Source organism: Entelurus aequoreus, linkage group LG23 (genome assembly GCF_033978785.1).
Source record: "Entelurus aequoreus isolate RoL-2023_Sb linkage group LG23, RoL_Eaeq_v1.1, whole genome shotgun sequence".
NCBI lineage: Eukaryota > Metazoa > Chordata > Actinopteri > Syngnathiformes > Syngnathidae > Entelurus > Entelurus aequoreus.
The window spans coordinates 29,549,457-29,570,777 of NC_084753.1; the positions used below are offsets into that span (position 1 = coordinate 29,549,457).

At 37.0% G+C, this 21,321-nt stretch overlaps 1 protein-coding gene across 1 annotated transcript in view; it reads right to left on the minus strand.

The window, feature by feature from the left end:
* Nucleotides 1-21,321, minus strand: part of LOC133640832 (calpain-3-like) — an 80,219-nt gene that overhangs the window by 14,186 nt on the left and 44,712 nt on the right. The window contains exons 12-20 of the mRNA XM_062034513.1: nt 15,653-15,861; nt 15,542-15,578; nt 8,487-8,510; nt 8,299-8,385; nt 2,038-2,115; nt 1,907-1,964; nt 1,774-1,838; nt 393-461; nt 221-299 (exon numbers count right to left, since the gene is read on the minus strand). Coding sequence (XP_061890497.1) covers nt 221-299; nt 393-461; nt 1,774-1,838; nt 1,907-1,964; nt 2,038-2,115; nt 8,299-8,385; nt 8,487-8,510; nt 15,542-15,578; nt 15,653-15,861 — 706 coding nt within the window. The remainder of the gene's footprint in view (nt 1-220; nt 300-392; nt 462-1,773; nt 1,839-1,906; nt 1,965-2,037; nt 2,116-8,298; nt 8,386-8,486; nt 8,511-15,541; nt 15,579-15,652; nt 15,862-21,321) is intronic.

Here is a 21,321-nt window from a genome sequence, read left to right on the forward strand (position 1 = left end):
AAAACACTTAAAACAGGTAAAACACTCTAACATAAAATCTGCTTAGTGAGAAGAATTATCTTATCAGACAGAAAATAAGCAAATATCACCCTTATTTGAGATATATCATCTTACTTAGATTTCAGTTTTTGCAGTGTGGGAAGTATATTATTACTATGATATGTGAACATTAGCATAAATGTTATTCTTTCATCAGCATCTTTTCAGCGATGTTGCTCACCTGCATCATTAACGGCATTTCTCATTTCAAAACTACTGATGGCGTCGCCGTGGTGTTTGTCGTAACGCTTGAAAACCTCCTGCAAAACAGTCAACAGTAGTTGCCTCCGTAGTGAGTGGTAATGTGACAAAGAACAAACAAAAACATCAGACATAACATTTTGAACATTTACCTGCCAATGCTTGATCTTTTTCCATAGGTGTTTAAACTCCTGGAGATTCAGTTTTCCTGTTCCATCTGTCTGAAATTGGGCTGGGTTATGGAAGAAAGACCAGTAAGAGGATTCGAATCGCATTTATGCTCAATGTGAGAAGGTGTGTTGTGTGTTTTGACTGCTAATTTATTTGTAGGTAAATCGTAGAACTACAAACCCCGTTTCCATCTGAGTTGGGAAATTGTGTTAGATGTAAATATAAACGGAATACAATGATTTGCAAATACTTTTCAACCCATATTCAATTGAATGCACTACAAATACAAGATATTGGATGTTCAAACTCATAAACTTTTTTTTTTTTTTGCAAATAATAATTAACTTAGAATTTCATGGCTGCAACACGTGCCAAAGTAGTTGGGAAAGGGCATGTTCACCACTGTGTTACATGGCCTTTCCTTTTAACAACACTCAGTAAACGTTTGGGAACTGAGGAGACACATTTTTGAAGCTTCTCAGGTGGAATTCTTTCCCATTCTTGCTTGATGTACAGCTTAAGTTGTTCAACAGTCCGGGAGTCTCCGTTGTGGTATTTTAGGCTTCATAATGCGCCACACATTTTCAATGGGAGACAGGTCTGGACTACAGGCAGGCCAGTCTAGTACCCGCACTCTTTTACTATTAAGCCACGCTGTTGTAACACGTGGTTTGGCATTGTTTTGCTGAAATAAGCAGGGGCGTCCATGGATGGCAACATATGTTGCTCCAAAACCTGTATGTACCTTTCAGCATTAACGCTGCCTTCACAGATGTGTAAGTTACCCATGTCTTGGGCACTAATACACTCCCATACCATCACAGATGCTGGCTTTTACACTTTGCGCCTAGAACAATCCGGATGGTTCTTCTCCTCTTTGTTCCGGAGGACACGACGTCCACAGTTTCCAAAAAACAATTTGAAATGTGGACTCTTTAGACCACAGAACACTTTTCCACTCTGCATCAGTCCATCTTAGATGAGCTCGGGCCCAGCGAAGCCGTCGGCGTTTCTGGGTGTTGTTGATAAATGGCTTTTGCTTTGCATAGTAGAGTTTTAACTTGCACTTACAGATGCAGCGACCAACTGCAGTTACTGACAGTGGTTTTCTGATGTGTTCCTGAGCCCATGTGGTGATATCCTTTACACACTGATGTCGCTTTTTGATGCAGTACCGCCTGAGGGATCCAAGGTCCGTAATATCATCGCTTACGTGCAGTGATGTATAGATGCAAACCAACTGATGGAGCCTAACATTTCTCCAAGCGAATATGATCTTTTCTACTAATGCCAGGTGAGATGTGTCCCCCCCTCCCGCCCTCCCTTAACAACAGGTGTTAAGGGCTCAATACACAAGGATACATCCATCAGTGCAATCATACTGCGACACGTCTCCAGGCTGAAACCTTCAGTTTTCTTATCGTCTACTGTTGGGGTGGAGGGCACAACTCCAGTGAGAGGTCACGTGACACCAGGTAGTGTTTCTTTCACTCACATTTCGAGAGCACGTTCTTCATGATGGCTTGGAGCTCGTTGGCACAGATCTGCATGTCCTGATTGGGGGGGGGGGTGATATCGTTACACATCAGGTTGTATCGGAAGCCAATGTCCTCGCTGTTTACTCACTTCACCGGCGATTTGTTTGTAGATGACCTGGAACTGTTTTTCTTCCTCAGTTTCCTCCTCTGGTTCAGGAAGTTTTTTCTGGGCACACAACACATGCTTACTTGATATATATACAGTATTCTATACACTGTACAGTTGATGTACTCGTGCCTTTTTGAGGTGTGTGATTGATTCCCCATAGAGCAGGGGTGTCCAAACTTTTTCCACTGAGGGCCGCACACGGAAAAATTTAAGCATGCGCGGGCCATTTTGATATTTTTCATTTTCAAACCTTAACAAAATATATGGATTTTTTTTTTAACCTTTAGGGCTACCGGGGACCATAAAGGGTCTCAGTCATTAAAATGTTAAAAATAAGTCAAATTATTATTATTTTTTATTTAACGCTTACAGTAAATCTCTATATCAACTTCAGGTTGATATAAAGTAAAAAAAAAAAAAAAGGTTTTCTGTCAAAGAAAACTTTGTTTTTTATAGTAAAACTGAAATATGCAGTATTTAGTAATTAGAGCCCTAAAAGATCAATAATGCAGGACACCATTGATTTTAATTATTTAATATTTTTGAGTAATCACAGTGAAAAGTTGAATAAAATCCTATTAAATATATTTGGGATCCAAAAGGTCCCCCACTCACAAAGTGATACATTTTTATTAGTTTTTTTTTACTTTTAACACTTAAATTACGAGATCAACTTCAGATATATCTGTCCATTTTACGTTTGAACTATTATTTTGTTTGTTTTTTTGCTCTTTTGTCAAATAAAACTTTGTTTTTATATGGCAACCACACAATATATGCAATTTTTTCCCCCACATAAAACATTTTAAAGTGATATTTTTTAAGTAATAATTCATTATAACATAGATTTTTAGTCTTTTTTTTTTTAACCTTTAGGGCTACCGGGGACCATAAAAAGTCTCAGTCATTAAAATGTTAAAAATAAGTCAAAGTATTATTATTTTTTATTTAACGCTTACAGTAAATCTCTATATCAACTTCAGGTTGATATAAAGTAAAAAAAAAAAAGAAGGTTTTATGCCTTTTCTGTCAAAGACAACTTTGTTTTTTATAGTAAAACTGAAATATGCAGTATTTAGTAATTAGAGCCTTAAAAGATCAATAATGCAGGACACCATTGATTTTAATTCTTTAATATTTTTGAGTAATCACAGTGAAAAGTTGAATAAAATCCTACTAAATATATTTGGGATCTAAAAGGTCCCCCACTCATAAAGTGATACATTTATATTAGTTTTTTTTAAAAACTTTTAACACTTAAAATACGAGATCAACTTCAGATATATCTGTCCATTTTACGTTTGAACTATTATTTTGTTTGTGTTATGCTCTTTTGTCAAATAAAACTTTGATGTTTTTATATGGCAACCACACAATATACGCAATTTTTTTTCCACATAAAACATTTTAAAGTGATATTTTTTAAGTAATAATTTATTATAACATAGATTTTTAGTCTTTTTTTTTTTTAACCTTTAGGGCTCCCGGGGACCATAAAGGGTCTCAGTCATTAAACTGTTAAAAATAAGTCAAATTATTATTATTTTTTATTTAACGCTTACAGTAAATCTCTATATCAACTTCAGGTTGATATAAAGTAAAAAAAAAAAAAAGGTTTTATGCCTTTTCTGTCAAAGACAACTTTGTTTTTTATAGTAAAACTGAAATATGCAGTATTTAGTAATTAGAGCCCTAAAAGATCAATAATGCAGGACACCATTGATTTTAATTATTTAATATTTTTGAGTAATCACAGTGAAAAGTTAAATAAAATCCTACTAAATATATTTGGGATCCAAAAGGTCCCCCACTCATAAAGTGATACATTTTTATTAGTTTTTAAAAAAACTTTTAACACTTAAATTACGAGATCAACTTCAGATATATCTGTCCATTTTACGTTTGAACTATTATTTTGTTTGTTTTTTGCTCTTTTGTCAAATAAAACTTTGATGTTTTTATATGGCAACCACACAATATATGCAATATTTTTTCCACATAAAACATTTTAAAGTGATATTTTTTAAGTAATAATTAATTATAACATAGATTTTTAGTCTTTTTTTTTTTTTTAGCAATGGCAAAAAAAAAGAAAAATAAACAAAGACAAAAGAAAGAAAAAAACGGCCTGCATGGCAGCTTTGTGTCAACACTGCAAATTTTTCTTGTTAGATTTCACCTCATTCCACTTTTTTAAATGTTTTTTTAAATTTTTGCAATATTATCAATTTTGCAGAATGTGTGGCGGGACGGTAAACAATTAGCTGCGAGCCGCAAATGGCCCCACGGGCCGCACTTTGGACACCCCTGCCATAGAGTCTAACACTTTTCCAGCCTTTAAAACTCTTGTACACCCTAGGGCTGTGGCGGGTAAATTCCTGCCCGTTGGTCCCTTTTAATCCGGCATGCCAAATATTAAAACAGAATGGAGCGAAGATCTGTTTTTGAGAATTGCCACGACAAAACTGATGCTAGACTTGGACGCACTGGCAACAAAGGGTGATCAACAACACTGCTGCCCCTAAAAGAGAATGTAAGTGTTAACCCTTTGATACCATTTGTTATGTTTCTTTGATGTTCTGGTTATGATATTGTTGAAAATAGATGTATTATGATTCAAATAGCCCATGTTTGAGAAGCCCACTCTTAGTTCCAACTGATATGATATGCTTTGGCCCGTGTGTTTCTTATAGAGATGTCCGATAATGGCTTTTTTGCCCATATCCGATATTCCGATATTGTCCAACTCTTAATTACCGAGACCGATATCAACCGATACCGATATATACAGTCGTGGAATTAACACATTATTATGCCTAATTTTGTTGTGATGCCCTGCTGGATGCATTAAACAATGTAACAAGGTTTTCCAAAATAAATCAACTCAATTTATGGAAAAAAAGTGCCAACATGGCACTGCCATATTTATTATTGAAGTCACAAAGTGCATTCTTTTTTTTAACATGCCTCAAAACAGCAGCTTGGAATTTGGGACATGCTCTCCCCGAGAGAGCATGAGGAGGTTGGAGGGTGCGGGGGGTGTATATTGTAGCATCCCGGAAGAGTTAGTGCTGCAAGGGGTTCTGGGTATTTGTTCTGTTGTGTTTATGTTGTGTTACGGTGCGGATGTTCTCCCCAAATGTGTTTGTCATTCTTGTTTGGTGTGGGTTCACAGTGTGGCGCATATTTGTAACAGTGTTAAAGTTGTTTATACGGCTAGTACCCTCAGTGTGACCTGTATGGCTGTTGACCAAGAATGCCTTGCATTCCCTTGTGTGTGTGAAAAGCCGTAGATGTTATGTGACTGGGCCGGCACGCAAAGGCAGTGCCTTTAAGGTTTATTGGCGCTCTGTACTTCTCCCTACGGCCGTGTACACAGCGGCGTTTTAAAAAGTCATACATTTTACTTTTTGAAACCGATACAGATAATTTCCGATATTACATTTTAAAGCATTTATCGGCCGATAATATCGGCAGTCCGATATTATCTGACATCTCTAGTTCTTTATGTCAGTGTTTTTCAACCTTTTTTGAGCCAAGGCACATTTTTTTCATAAAAAAAATACGAAGGCACACCACCAGCAGAAATCATTAAAAAAATTGATCTCGATATTGACAATAAAAAGTCGTCGTCGCAATTGTTGGATATGAATTCAAACCATAACCAAGCATGCTTTACTATACTTGTCTCAAAGTAGGTGTACTGTCACCACCTGTCACATCACGCCGTGACTTATTTGGAGTTTTTTGGTGTTTTCCTGTATGTAGTGTCTTGCGCTCCTATTTTGGTGGCTTTTCCTATTTTGTTGGTATTTTCCTGTAGCAGTTTCATGTCTTCCTTTGAGCGCTATTCCCCGCACCTGCTTTGTTTTAGCAATCAAGACTATTTCAGGTGTTGCTATCCTTCTTTGTGTAGACATTGTGGACGCCGTCTCTGCTCCACACACAGTAGGTCTTTGCTGTCGTCCAGCATTCTGTTTTTCTTTACTCTGTAGCCAGTTCAGTTTTAGTTTAGTTCTGCATAGCCATCCTTAAGCTTCAATGCCTTTTCTTAGCAGCACTCACCTTTTGTTTATTTTTGGTTTAAGCATTAGATACCTTTTTACCTGCACACTGCCTACCGCTGTCGTCTTCATATTGTGATCACGGCAAACCATGTTCCCGTCGTCTACAAAGCAATTAGCTACCTGCTGCCACCTACTGATATGGAAGAGTATTACACGGTTACTCTGCTGAGCTCTAGACGGCACCGACACTCAACAACGGCACATTATTTGCAGACTATAATTACTTGTTTGCAAAAAATATTTTTAACCCAAATAGGTGAAATTAGATCATCTCCCACGGCACACCAGACTGTATCTCACGGCACACTATTGTGCCGCGGCACTGTGGTTGAAAAACACTGCCTTATGTGATATGATTGTTCAGCGGTCTGACATTTCGGTAGCGAGTTTTTCACAAGTTTTTTTTTTATAGAAAATTGCATTGTGTTTTTGATTGAAACATTGTTGGAATAGGATATAAACAAAGTTTTTTTGTAGGCCCCATTTACTTTTTTTTTTTTTTTTTTTACCAGACTGTTATCCCGGTATAATGGTAAAAACCGAATGACTCATTATTGTCTATTGAAAAACAAGAAAATATTGCTTTGATGTAATATTTCCCCCTTCAAAGGCGGCCTGTTATGCCACACCAACAATTTTTTCATCTGTTTTCTTACCTGTGTTTGTTTATTTGGGATCTGCATTAGTCCCGAAAAATTGAAATCAAACCATGGAGGCATGGCGGAGATATTTAGAAAACAATCTTGCCTTCCTACAAAACCCACAACCAGTGAAACGCTGTGAATACTTTCCGGATGCACTGTATGCAGTGCAAGCTTTTACACACAGTAATAAAAGTAAAAAAATAAATATAAAAATGAGTAAAAATAATACATATTGCGTATTAAACAATTGCACTATGTACACAAAACCAGTGAAGTTGGCACGTTGTGTAAATGGTAAACAAAAACAGAATACAATGATTTGCAAATCCTTTTCAACTTATATTCAATTGAATAGACTGCAAAGACAAGATATTTAACGTTGGAACTGGTAACGTTTGTTATTTTTTGCAAATATTAGCTCATTTGGAGTTTGATGCCTGCAACTGGTTTAAAAAAAGCTGGCACAAGTGGCAAAAAAGACTGAGAAAGTGGAGGAATGCTCATCAAACACTTATTTGGAACATCCCACGGGTGAACAGGCTAATTGGGAACAGGTGGGTGCCATGATTGGGTATAAACACAAACAAGGATGGGGAAGAAAAGCTCTGACTTGCTTGGTTTGGCACCACCTGCTGATGTATACATTTACAGTACAGGCCAAACGTTTGGACACACCTTCTCATTCAATGCGTTTTCTTTATTTTCATGACTATTTACATTGTAGATTGTCACTGAAGCCATCAAAACTATGAATGAACACATGTGGAGTTATGTACTTCACCAAAAAAAAGGTGAAATAACTGAAAACGTGTTTTATATTCTAGTTTCTTCAAAATAGTCTCAGTACTGCTTTGCACTCGGGCTGCAACAACTAATCGATTATTAAAATAGTTGCCGATTAATTTAGTCATTGATTCGTTGGATCTATGCTATGCGCATGCGCAGAGTTTTTTTTTTTTTTTTTATATATATATAATTTTTTATTTTATTTTATTTTATTATTTTTTAATAAACCTTTATTTATGAACTGCAACATGTACAAACAGCTGAGAAACAATAATCAAAATAAGTATGGTGCCAGTATGCTGTTTTTTTTTCAATAAAATACTGGATAGGATAGAAATGTATTTTGTCTCTTTTATCCGATTATTAATCGATTAATTGAAGTAATAATCGACAGATTAATCAATTATCAAATTAATTGTTAGTTGCAGCCCTACTTTGCACACTCTTGGCATTCTCTCCATGAGCTTCAAGAGGTAGTCACCTGAAATGGTTGTCACTTCACAGGTGTCATAGTTGTGATGCCTTCAGTGAAATCTACAATGTAAATAGTCATGAAAAAAAAGAAAACGCACTGAAATGATTAAGTGTGTCTAAACTTTTGGCCTGTACTGTACATTGAGACCTAATCAGACATGACTTTTTTCAGATTTCTCTCTAGCGTGAGCAAATTCCTGTCGAATAGTCGGGTCAATACGGCATTATCGGACCTGCACCATATTCTGTTTCTGATCCCGACCGATTACCTTTGGTTTCTTCCTCGTCTCGCCCGGGATTCCGTCATGCTGGATCTCTTTGTTGGCGTGCGCCGGGTCCGACACGAACACAATGGGCTGTTTAAAAGAGGAAAAGAGCCATGTTGAAGCACCTGTGTTGTTCTCGTCACTAACAGGATGTGAGTGAACATGGCGGTGGTGATGTCAACATGCATTACCTTGTCCTTCCTTTTCTTGCCCGGCTGGAGGACGGTTGACATGAGATGAAACAGGTTAGTCCCACTCGGAAGATAACAATGAGTTGTTTATATGCACAGTATATGTGTATTAACCACAGGTGTCAAAACTCAGATTTGGCCCCTCACATTAATTAATGTGGCTCGCGGAAGCTTGGAAATGATGTCTATAAAGAACTTTATTTTTCTTAATGTATCAGTTCGTGTCATTTTGACAAAATTTTTTTTTACCGAAAATAATATGTATCTACTGCATAAAATTACATATATTTTAAACCACAGGTGTCAAACTCAAGGCCCGGGGGCCAAATCTGGCCCGCCACATTATTTTATGTGGCCCGCGAAAGCCTGGAAATAATATGCGTTAATAAAATGCTTAATCTTTTCTTACTAAATATATTTGTTATTTCCCTTTTTGACATTAAAAATCATGTGCTGCATGCAATTGCATGCCTTTTAAAATTAAATATCAAAATCAAAATATTATGTATTACAAAAATATTTTTTGTTACAATAAAGATAAATACTGTACTTAAATATCTGCTGGACTTACCATTTCAAAACAAATTGAGTGTAAAATTGACAATAGATTTTAGGGTTAAATTCCACCGACTTTAGTTTTTTACCGTAAAATCAACTTTAGTGCTGTTTTTTTCCCATATACAGTAAGACAATAAAACAAGATTTTACGGTTTTGAGGGCAAAAGGAGCATGTGCCCTCAAAATAAATTGCACGATCTGCATGTATGCATGATTATTGCAATTTTTTTTTTGTTAATCACATGAGTTAACTCATTATTTTGACAGCCCTAATATTTATATACATTTTAGTAGGCCTCCTGCAAACAGAATGGAATTCTTCAGTACTTGTCATCTCTATATATCATAATAAAATGATTATTAAGATAATGAGTTGTTTATACGCACAGTATATGTGTATTAACCACAGGTGTCAAAACTCAGGGACCGGGGGCAACATTTGGCCCCTCACATTAATTAATGTGGCTCGCGGAAGCTTGGAAATGATGTCTATAAAGAACTTTATTTTTCTTAATATATCAGTTTGTGTCATTTTGACAGAATTTTTTTTTTTTACCGAAAATAATACATATCTACTGCATAAAATTACATATCTTCTAAACCACAGGTGTCAAACTCAAGGCCCGGGGGCCAAATCTGGCCCGCCACATTATTTTATGTGGCCCGCGAAAGCCTGGAAATAATATGCGTTAATAAAATGCTTAATCTTTTCTTACTAAATATATTTGTTCTTTCCCTTTTTGACATTAAAAATCATGTGCTGCATGCAATTGCATATCTTTTAAAATTAAATATCAAAATCAAAATATCATGTATTACAAAAGTATTTTTTGTTACAATAAAGATAAATACTGTACTTAAATATCTGCTGGACTTACCATTTCAAAACAAATTGAGTGTAAAATTGACAATAGGTTTTACGGTTAAATTCCGCCGACTTTAGTTTTTTACCGTAAAATCAACTTTAGTGCTGTTTTTTTCCCATATACAGTAAGACAATAAAACAAGATTTTACGGTTTTGAGGGCAAAAGGAGCATGTGCCCTCAAAATAAATTGCACGATCCGCATGTATGCATGATTATTGCCATTTTTTTTTTTGTTAATCACATGAGTTAACTCATTATTTTGACAGCCCTAATATTTATATACATTTTAGTAGGCCTCCTGCAAACAGAATGGAATACTTCAGTATTTTTCATCTCTATATATCATAATAAATTGATTATTAATATAATGACTTGTTTATATGCACAGTATATGTGTATTAACCACAGGTGTCAAAACTCAGGGCCCAGGGGCAAGATTTGGCCCCTCACATTATTTTATGTGGCTCGCGGAAGCTTGGAAATTATGTCTATAAAGAACTTTATTTTTCTTAATATATCAGTTCGTGTCATTTTGACAGAAAAAAAAATATTTACCGAAAATAATACATATCTACTGCATAAAATTACATATCTTTTAAACCACAGGTGTCAAACTCAAGGCCCGGGGGCCAAATCTGGCCCGCCACATTATTTTATGTGGCCCGCGAAAGCCTGGAAATAATATGCGTTAATAAAATGCTTAAAGGCCTACTGAAACCCACTACTACCGACCACGCAGTCTGATAGTTTATATATCAATGATGAAATCTTAACATTATAACACATGCCAATACGGCCGGGTTAACTTATAAAGTGACATTTTAAATTTGCCGCTAAACTTCCGGTTCGAAACGCCTCTGCGGATGACGTATGCGTGTGACGTAGCCCGGCGAACACGGGTATGCCTTCCACATTGAAGCCGATACGAAAAAGCTCTGTTTTCATTTCATAATTCCACAGTATTCTGGACATCTGTGTTCGTGAATCTGTTTCAATCATGTTCATTGCATTATGGAGAAGGAAGCCAAGCAAGCAAAGAAGAAAGTTGTCGGTGCGAAATGGACGTATTTTTCGAACGTAGTCAGCCACAACAGTACACAGCCGGCGCTTCTTTGTTTACATTCCCGAAAGATGCAGTCAAGATGGAAGAACTCGGATAACAGAGACTCTAACCAGGAGGACTTTTGATTTGGATACACAGACGCCTGTAGGGAACTGGGACAACACAGACTCTTACCAGGATTACTTTGATTTGGATGACAAAGACGCAGACGTGCTACTGTGAGTATGCAGCTTTGGCTTTTTTTTGCGTATGTACGTAACTTTTTTAAAATATATAAGCTTTATGAACCTTGGGTTAGGTGAACGGTCTTTTGGGCTGAGTGATTGTGTGTGTTGATCATGTGTTTGAATTGTATTGGCGTGTTCTATGGAGCTAGGAGCTAGCAGAGGAGCTAGGAGCTAGCATAACACGTACCGTACGTGCGCGTCAAGTACGTAACTTTTTAAAAATATATAAGCTTTATGAACCTTGGGTTAGGTGAACGGTCTTTTGGGCTGAGTGATTGTGTGTGTTGATCAGGTGTTTGAATTGTATTGGCGTGTTCTATGGAGCTAGGAGCTAGCAGAGGAGCTAGGAGCTAGCATAACAAACACGCAGGTGTTATTATGCAGGATTAATTTGTGGCATATTAAATATAAGCCTGGTTGTGTTGTGGCTAATAGAGTATATATATGTCTTGTGTTTATTTACTGTTGTAGTCATTCCCAGCTGAATATCAGGTACCGTGAGTATGCAGCCTTGGCTGCTAAACATTCGATAACTTGACCGTATGTGCGCGTCACGTACGTAACTTTTTAAAAATATATAAGCTTTATGAACCTTGGGTTAGGTAAACGGTCTTTTGGGCTGAGTGATTGTGTGTGTTGATCAGGTGTTTGAATTGTATTGGCGTGTTCTATGGAGCTAGGAGCTAGCAGAGGAGCTAGGAGCTAGCATAACAAACACGCAGGTGTTTTTATGCAGGATTAATTTGTGGCATATTAAATATAAGCCTGGTTGTGTTGTGGCTAATAGAGTATATATATGTCTTGTGTTTATTTACTGTTGTAGTCATTCCCAGCTGAATATCAGGTCACCCCCGGCTCTCACAGCATCTTCCCTATCTGAATAGCTTCAACTCCCCACTAGTCCTTCACTTGCACTTTACTCATCCACAAATCTTTCATCCTCGCTCAAATTAATGGGGAAATTGTCGCTTTCTCGGTCCGAATCTCTCTCACTTCATGCGGCCATCATTGTAAACAATAGGGAACTTTGCGTATATGTTCAACTGACTACGTCACGCTACTTCCGGTAGGTGCAAGCCTTTTTTTTATCAGATACCAAAAGTTGCAATCTTTATCGTCGTTGTTCTATACTAAATCCTTTCAGCAAAAATATGGCAATATCGCGAAATGATCAAGTATGACACATAGAATAGATCTGCTATCCCCGTTTAAATAAAAAAAATTCATTTCAGTAGGCCTTTAATCTTTTCTTACTAAATATATTTGTTATTTCCCTTTTTGACATTAAAAATCATGTGCTGCATGCAATTGCATGCCTTTTAAAATTCAATATTATCAAAATCTAAATATCATGTATTACAAAAATATTTTTTGTTAAAATAAAGATAAATACTGTACTTAAATATCTGCTTGACTTAACATTTCAAAACAAATTGAGTGTAAAATTGACAATAGATTTTACGGTTAAATTCCGCCGACTTTAGTTTTTTACCGTAAAATCAACTTTAGTGCTTTTTTTTCCCATAGACAGTAAGACAATAAAACAAGATTTTACGGTTTTGAGGGCAAAAGGAGCATGTGCCCTCAAAATAAATTGCACGATCCGCATGTATGCATGATTATTGCAATTGGTTTTTTTTTGTTAATCACATGAGTTAACTCATTATTTTGACAGCCCTAATATTTATATACATTTTAGAAGGCCTCCTGCAAACTGAATGGAATACTTCAGTATTTTTCATCTCTATATATCATAATAAATTGATTATTAATATAATGACTTGTTTATATGCACAGTATATGTGTATTAACCACAGGTGTCAAAACTCAGGGCCCGGGGGCAAGATTTGGCCCCTCACATTAATTAATGTGGCTCGCGGAAGCTTGGAAATGATGTGTCTATAAAGAACTTTATTTTTCTTAATGTATCAGTTCGTGTCATTTTGACAAAAAAAAATATTTACCGAAAATAATACATATCTACTGCATAAAATTACATATCTTTTAAACCACAGGTGTCAAACTCAAGGCCCGGGGGCCAAATCTGCACTGCAAAAACTGCAATCTAAGTAAGATTAAATATCTCAAATAAGGGTGATATTTGCTTATTTTCTGTCTGATAAGATAATTCTTCTCACTAAGCAGATTTTATGTTAGAGTGTTTTACTTGTTTTAAGGGTTTTGGTCCTAAATGATCTCAGTAAGATATTACAGCTTGTTGCTGAGATTTGATGACCTATATTGAGTAAAACATGCTTGAAACTAGAATATCAACTGTTGCAAAGCTGTGTCATCAACACTCACAAGTATAAAACTACTTTTTTAAAGTAATCATTTCTTACTTCAAGCATGAAAAAAAAAAACCATGATGCCGAGTGCATATCATTATGTCAAGATAATGGCACTAGCATTTACTTCATTTAAGAATATTTTCCAACATATTGAGCAAAAAGGTCTCTTTTTTTTCTACCAAGAAAAGTGCACTTGTTATTAGTGAGAATATACTTATTTTAAGGTCTTTTTTGGTCCATTGACGTTAGCTAATTTTACTTGTTTTGGAAAGTCTTGACCAGCTGAATTTTCTTGTTCTTTGGCAGATAATTTTGCTTGGTTAAAATAAAATACCCCTCATTTTTGTATTATTTTTTTCTTGTTTTTGAACACTGACTTTTTGCAGTGTAGGTTGTCAGACGTGAATACAAATGGAGTGTCAACTAGAGGGTATCGGCGTATGTGATCGGCATTAAAAAGGCCTTGATCGGCGATACTTTTTCATGAAAATCGGCAGATACTAGTGGTTGCCGATCAATCGGCACGACCATATTAATTAGTGTACCTTATCAAAATGTCCACCCAACATGGGACTGCAATTTGAAATATGCTAATGTTTTTTTTGCAATAAACATAATGCTTTTTTTAACAGCTCAACACAAAATGGACAAGCTTTTGCTGCCCTCTTTCTCATGTTATTGTATTTTTATACTTGTATGCTATGGACTAACGCAATTTCCAGCTGTTTTTTTATTATGGTGGACTTTTGGATTATTCTGAGTCTTTGTATCAGAGTCTGACCATATTCTCCTGAGAGTCCGTGTCCACTGCAGTGGACATTTGTGTTATATTCGTGAAATATGTCCACTGCAGACGACGCTGGTCCTCAGGAGGGTATGGCGTAACAAAGGAGGAAAGATGTCAATATTAAGGAATGGAAATGCTGGATGACAATTACAAACCCCGAAACCAGTGAAAATGGTAAATAAAAACAGAATACAATGATTTGCAAATCCTTTTCAACTTATATTCAATTGAATAGACTGCAAAGACAAGATACTTAACGTTGGAACTGGTAAACTTTGTTATTTTTTGCAAATATTAGCTCGTTTGGAATTGGATGCCTGCGACATGTTTCAAAAAAGCTGGCACAAGTGGCAAAAAAGAGTGAGAAAGTTGAGGGATGCTCATCAAACACTTATTTGGAACATCCCACAGGTGAACAGGCTAATTGGGAACAGGTGGGTGCCATGATTCGGTATAGAAGCAGCTGCGAGGGTCACCACTTTGTCAACAAATGTGTGAGCAAATTGTTTAAGAACAACATTTCTCAACCAGCTAGTGCAAGGAATTTAGGGTTTTCACCATCTACGGTCCGTAATATCATCAAAAGGTTCAGAGAATCTGGAGAAATCACCAAAAACCAACATTGAATGCCCGTGACCTTCGAGCCCTCAGGCGGTACTACTCATGTCCGCCCTGAGATCGGTAGGTCTTGAGTTCAAACCCCGGCCGAGTCATACCAAAGACTATACAAATGGGAGCCATTACCTCCCTGCTTGGCACTCAACATCAAGGGTTGGAATTGGGGGTTAAATCACCAAAAAAGGATTCCCGGGCGCGACCACCGCTGCTGCCCACTGCTCCCCTCACCTCCCAGGGGTTGATCAAGGGTGATCGGTCAAATGCAGAGAATAATTTCGCCACACCTAGTGTGTGTGTGACAATCATTGGTACTTTAACTTTAACTTAATCAAAAAGCGACATCAGTGTGTAAAGGATATCACCACATGGGCTCTGAAACACTTCGGAAAACCACTGTCAGTAACTACAGTTGGTCGCTACATCTGTAAGTGCAAGTTAAAACTCTACTATGCAAAGCCAACGCCATTTATCAACAACACCCAGAAACGCAGACGGGTTCGCTGATTGGCAAATCATTGTATTTTGTTTTTATTTAGGATTTACACAACGTGCCAACTTGACTGGTTTTGGTTTTTTGTGGTTTCCAAACTTTTTTCACGGCAATATGAAAGTGTCATCCATCATGCAAGGACAATGTGACAAACCTGCAGATGATCCGACCCGATGGTGTTCTCTGCCTCCCTGTGAAAGACGCATTCACCAACATGAACTCCATGTGGTTTCAGTAGCAGACCAAAGTGATACCACCGCCTTACTCTGACGTGTTCCTGTTCTCGGAGAACACCCGGAGAATGAACTCTCCCTCCTGATGAGGCTGAAAGGTGGTGGGGATGACCACGTACTCTCCCGGGGGGAGCCTGAAGCGCTCCGTCACCTCCCGTAAGTTGATGTAATTTTCGCATTTCGCCTTGGCTGCGGTGAACAGGAAGAAGTCCTTCTGCAGATGTTTATTATGGCCGCACATCTGTAGAGGAAATGGAGTGGAAAAGACTTATCTACAAACCCCGTTTCCACATGAGTTGGGAAATTGTGTTGGATGTAAATATAAACGGAATACAATGATTTGCAAATCATTTTCAACCCATATTCAGTTGAATATGCTACAAAGACAACATATTTGATGTTCAAACTGATAAACTTTTTTTTTTTTTGCAAATAATCATTAACTTTAGAATTTGATGCCAGCAACACGTGACAAAGAAGTTGGGAAAGGTGGCAATAAATACTGATAAAGTTGAGGAATGCTCATCAAACACTTATTTGGAACATCCCACAGGTGAACAGGCAAATTGGGAACAGGTGGGTGCCATGATTGGGTATAAAAGTAGATTCCATGAAATGCTCAGTCATTCACAAACAAGGATGGGGCGAGGGTCACCACTTTGTCCACAAATGCGTGAGCAAATTGTTGAACAGTTTAAGAAAAACCTTTCTCAACCAGCTATTGCAAGGAATTTAGGGATTTCACCATCTACGCTCCGTAATATCATCAAAGGGTTCAGAGAATCTGGAGAAATCACTGCACGTAAGCAGCTAAGCCCGTGACCTTCCATCCCTCAGGCTGTACTGCATCAACAAGCGACATCAGTGTGTAAAGGATATCACCACATGGGCTCAGGAACACTTCAGAAACCCACTGTCAGTAACTACAGTTGGTCGCTACATCTGTAAGTGCAAGTTAAAACTCTACTATGCAAGGCGAAAGCCATTTATCAACAACACCCAGAAACGCCGTCGGCTTCGCTGGGCCTGAGCTCATCTAAGATGGACTGATGCAAAGTGGAAAAGTGTTCTGTGGTCTGACGAGTCCACATTTCAAATTGTTTTTGGAAACTGTGGACGTCGTGTCCTCCGGACCAAAGAGGAAAAGAACCATCCAGATTGTTATAGGCGCAAAGTGTAAAAGCCAGCATCTGTGATGGTATGGGGTGTATTAGTGCCCAAGACATGGGTAACTTACACATCTGTGAAGGCGCCATTAATGCTGAAAGGTACATACAGCTTTTAGAGCAACATATGTTGCCATCCAAGCAACGTTACCATGGACGCCCCTGCTTATTTCAGCAAGACAATGCCAAGCCACGTGTTACATCAACGTGGCTTCATAGTAAAAGAGTGCGGGTACTAGACTGGCCTGCCTGTACTCCAGACCTGTCTGCCATTGAAAATGTGTGGCGCATTATGAAGCCTAAAATAGCACAAGGGAGACCCCCGGACTGTTGAACAACTTAAGCTGTACATCAAGCAAGAATGGGAAAGAATTCCACCTGAGAAGCTTCAAAAATGTGTCTCCTCAGTTCCCAAACGTTTACTGAGTGTTGTTAAAAGGAAAGGCCATGTAACACAGTGGTGAACATGCCCTTTCCCAACTACTTTGGCACGTGTTGCAGCCATGAAATTCTAAGTTAATTATTATTTGCAAAAAAATAATACAATTTATGAGTTTGAACATCAAATATGTTGTCATTGTAGTGCATTCAATTGAATATGGGTTGAAAAGGATTTGCAAATCATTGTATTCCGTTTATATTTACATCTAACACAATTTCCCAACTCATATGGAAACGGGGTTTGTATGTACTATAACCTCGTTGTAATGGTTTCTTGTGAACTTTATATTACATTTATTGCTTCTACATATATTTATAGTAGATTCATTATGTTATATATTTATTGATGCTGCCAAGTGATATTTTTTAATCAGATTAATCACACTTTTGAAATTGGATTAATCATGATTAATCACAAGTTGCCGTCTCCTCACTCCTTTTTGCACTGACCTTACAACAACACACCTTTCAGATAACTATTCGTGTTTAAGCAAAAGGAGCGTGTACCCTCAAAATAAATTGCACGATCTGCATATGTGCATGATTATTGCGATTTTTTTTTTTTTGGTTAATCACATGAGTTAACTCATTATTTTGACAGCCCTAATGTTTATATACATTTTAGTAGGCCTCCTGCAAACAGAATGGAATACTCCAGTATTTTTCATCTCTATATATCATAATAAAAATGTCATTGAAGCCTAATACATGTATAAGAATGTATTGTTATACAGTATGAGTCATGTGTAATTTTACTATGAAATTATTACTATGAAAATATATGTACAGTACAGGCCAAAAGTTTGGACACACCTTCTCATTTCAATGCGTTTTCTTTATTTTCATGACTTTTTCCTTTGTAGATTGTCACTGAAGGCATCAAAGCTATGAATGAACACATGTGGAGTTATGTACTTAACAAAAAAAAAAGGTGAAATAACTGAAAACATGTTTTGTATTCTAGTTTCTTCAAAATAGCCACCCTTTGCTCTGATTACTTTTTCGCACACTCTTGGCATTCTCTCGATGGGCTTCAAGAGGTAGTCACCTGAAATGGTTTTCACTTCACAGGTGGGCTTGAAGCTCATGGAGAGAATGCCAAGAGTGTGCGAAAAAGTAATCAGAGCAAAGGGTGGCTATTTTGAAGAAACTGTGGACGGCTTAAAAACCCTTCTTTAAAAAAAGCCTTTTTTTTTTTTTTTTTTTTAGATATATGCATACTAGCTCTAGCTATTTGGCAGTTCTAGTTTTTATTTTTTATTATCTTTTTATTTTTATATTTTTTAATACACTGTAGCACTGGCCTGGGAACGCTTCGGGATTCCCCAGGAGGAAGTCGCAAATGTTGCTCTGGAGAGGGAAGTCTGGGGGTCTTTGCTGGAGCTGCTGTCCCCGCGACCCGATTCCGGATAAGCGGTTGAAGATGGATGGATGGATGGATGTAGCACTTTGAGGTTGTTTACACAATGTAAAGTACTTTTTACAAATAAAATCTATTATTATTATTATTAAGAGTGTGCAAAGCAGTAATCAGAGCAAAGGGTGGCTATTTTGAAGAAACTAGAATATAGAACATGTTTTCAGTTATTTCACCTTTTTTTTGTTGAGTACATAACTCCACATGTGTTCATTCATAGTTTTGATGCCTTCAGTGACAATCTACAATGTAAATAGTCATGAAAATAAAGAAAGCACATTGAATGAGGAGAAGGTGTGTCCAAACTTTTGGCCTGTACTGTATTTTATATCAAATATAATACATGCTAAAAAAAAATAAGGGATCCATAATGGGTTTATCAGAAAAACTAATCAAAACAAAGAAATCTTATATTTTACCTTTTTTTATAAACTCAGGTAAAGTTGCACCTTTGGATGCAATTGCACTTCAAATGCAGCAGATGGTGCTGTGGTGAAAAAAAGAATGTACTGTACCGCCAAATTTTGTGAGTTAGCGTCCGGAAAGGCCAAGATGTTATTGTTCAAAACTTGAGAGACTAACATTTTAGCAGCAAATTTCTAAAAAGACTAAAGTGCTCCTGTTGTTGTATAGAAGGACGAGGACCACTGCGAACACATTGGCAGATGCTTGCATTGACATTTTAACTAGAGATGTCCGATAATATCGGCCGATAAATGCTTTAAAATGTAATATCGGAAATTATCGGTATCGGTTTCAAAAAGTAAAATTTATGACTTATTAAAACGCCGCTGTGTACACGACCCTAGGGAGAAGTACAGAGTGCCAATAAACCTTAAAGGCACTGCCTTTGCGTGCCGGCCCAGTCACATAATATCTACGCCTTTTCACACACACAAGTGAATGTAACGCATACTTGGTCAACAGCCATACAGGTCACACTGAGGGTGACCGTATAAACAACTTTAACACTGTTACAAATATGCGCCACGCTGTGAACCCACACCAAACAAGAATGACAAACACATTTGGGGAGAACATCCGCACCGTAACACAACAGAACAAATACCCAGAACCCCTTGCAGCACTAACTCTTCCGGGACACTACAATATACACCCCCTAATAACCCCGCCCCCAACCTCCTCATGCTCTCTCAGGGAGAGCATGTCCCAAATTCCAAGCTGCTGTTTTGAGGCATGTTAAAAAAAATAATGCACTTTGTGACTTCAATAATAAATATGGCAGTGCCATGTTGGGATTTTTTTCCATAACTTGAGTTGATTTATTTTGGAAAACCTTGTTACATTGTTTAATGCCACGGTTCTCAACCTTTTTTCAGTGATGTACCCCCTGTGAATTTTTTTTTAAATTCAAGTACCCCCTAATCAGAGCAAAGCATTTTTGGTTGAAAAAAAGAGATAAAGAAGTAAAATACAGCACTATGTCATCAGTTTCTGATTTATTAAATTGTATAACAGTGCAAAATATTGCTCATTTGTTGTGGTCATCCTTGAACTATTTGGAAAAAAAGATATAAAAATAACTAAAAACTTGTTGAAAAATAAACAAGTGATTCAATTATAAAAAATAAAGATTTCTACACATAGAAGTAATCATCAACTTAAAGTGCCCTCTTTGGGGATGGTAATAGAGATCCATCTGGATTCATGAACTTAATTCTAAACAATTCTTCACAAAAAAAGAGATCTTTAACATCAATATTTATGGAACATGTCTAGCTGTCAACACTGAATATTGCTTTTTGACAGACATTTAAAAAAATTCTCACGTACCCCTTGGCATACCTTCAAGTACCCCCAGGGGTACGCGTACCCCCATTTGAGGAACCACTGGTTTAATGCATCTAGCGGGGCATCACAACAAAATTAGGCATAATAATGTGTTAATTCCACGACTGTATATATCGGTATCGGTTGATATCGGAATCGGTAATTAAGAGTTGGACAATATCGGATATCGGCAAAAAAGCCATTATCGGACATCTCTAATTTTGAAATGTTCATAACTGATGTGGTCCTCAAGGCACCTCTTTAAGTCCTCTCCTTTTTGTCAGGTACACTTTTTTTTTTTTTCGTAATATGATTTACGTAACAAAGTTGTTGCTGTAGCTTGTTTACTTCAGATTATTTCAGTACTTCTGTAGTTATACTAGTGGTGTTCCTCAAAGTTCCATTTTAGGTCCTCTCTTTTTTTTGATTATTTCAACTGGTGGGGCCCACAAGTTTAGTTAAAAAAAACTTGTGATACTCACCTTTTTGCAGCAGATTTTTAAAAACACTAAAGTGTTGTCATAGAGACTAGATTTTTTTTGCAGAAGGTCCTTAAAAATGGCAGAGCGCTCCCGTAACTCTGACAGAATAAATAGACCAAAAATAAGACTATTGTGACTGGAGAAGTCCTGCACTGCAAAAACTGCAATCTAAGTAAGATTAAATATCTCAAATAAGGGTGATATGTGCTTATTTTCTGTCTGATAAGATAATTCTTCTCACTAAGCAGATTTTATGTTAGAGTGTTTTACTTGTTTTACTTGTTTTGGTCCTAAATGATCTCAGTAAGATATTACAGCTTGTAGCTGAGATTTGATGACCTATATTGAGTAAAACATGCTTGAAACTAGAATATCAACTGTTGCAAAGCTGTGTCATCAACACT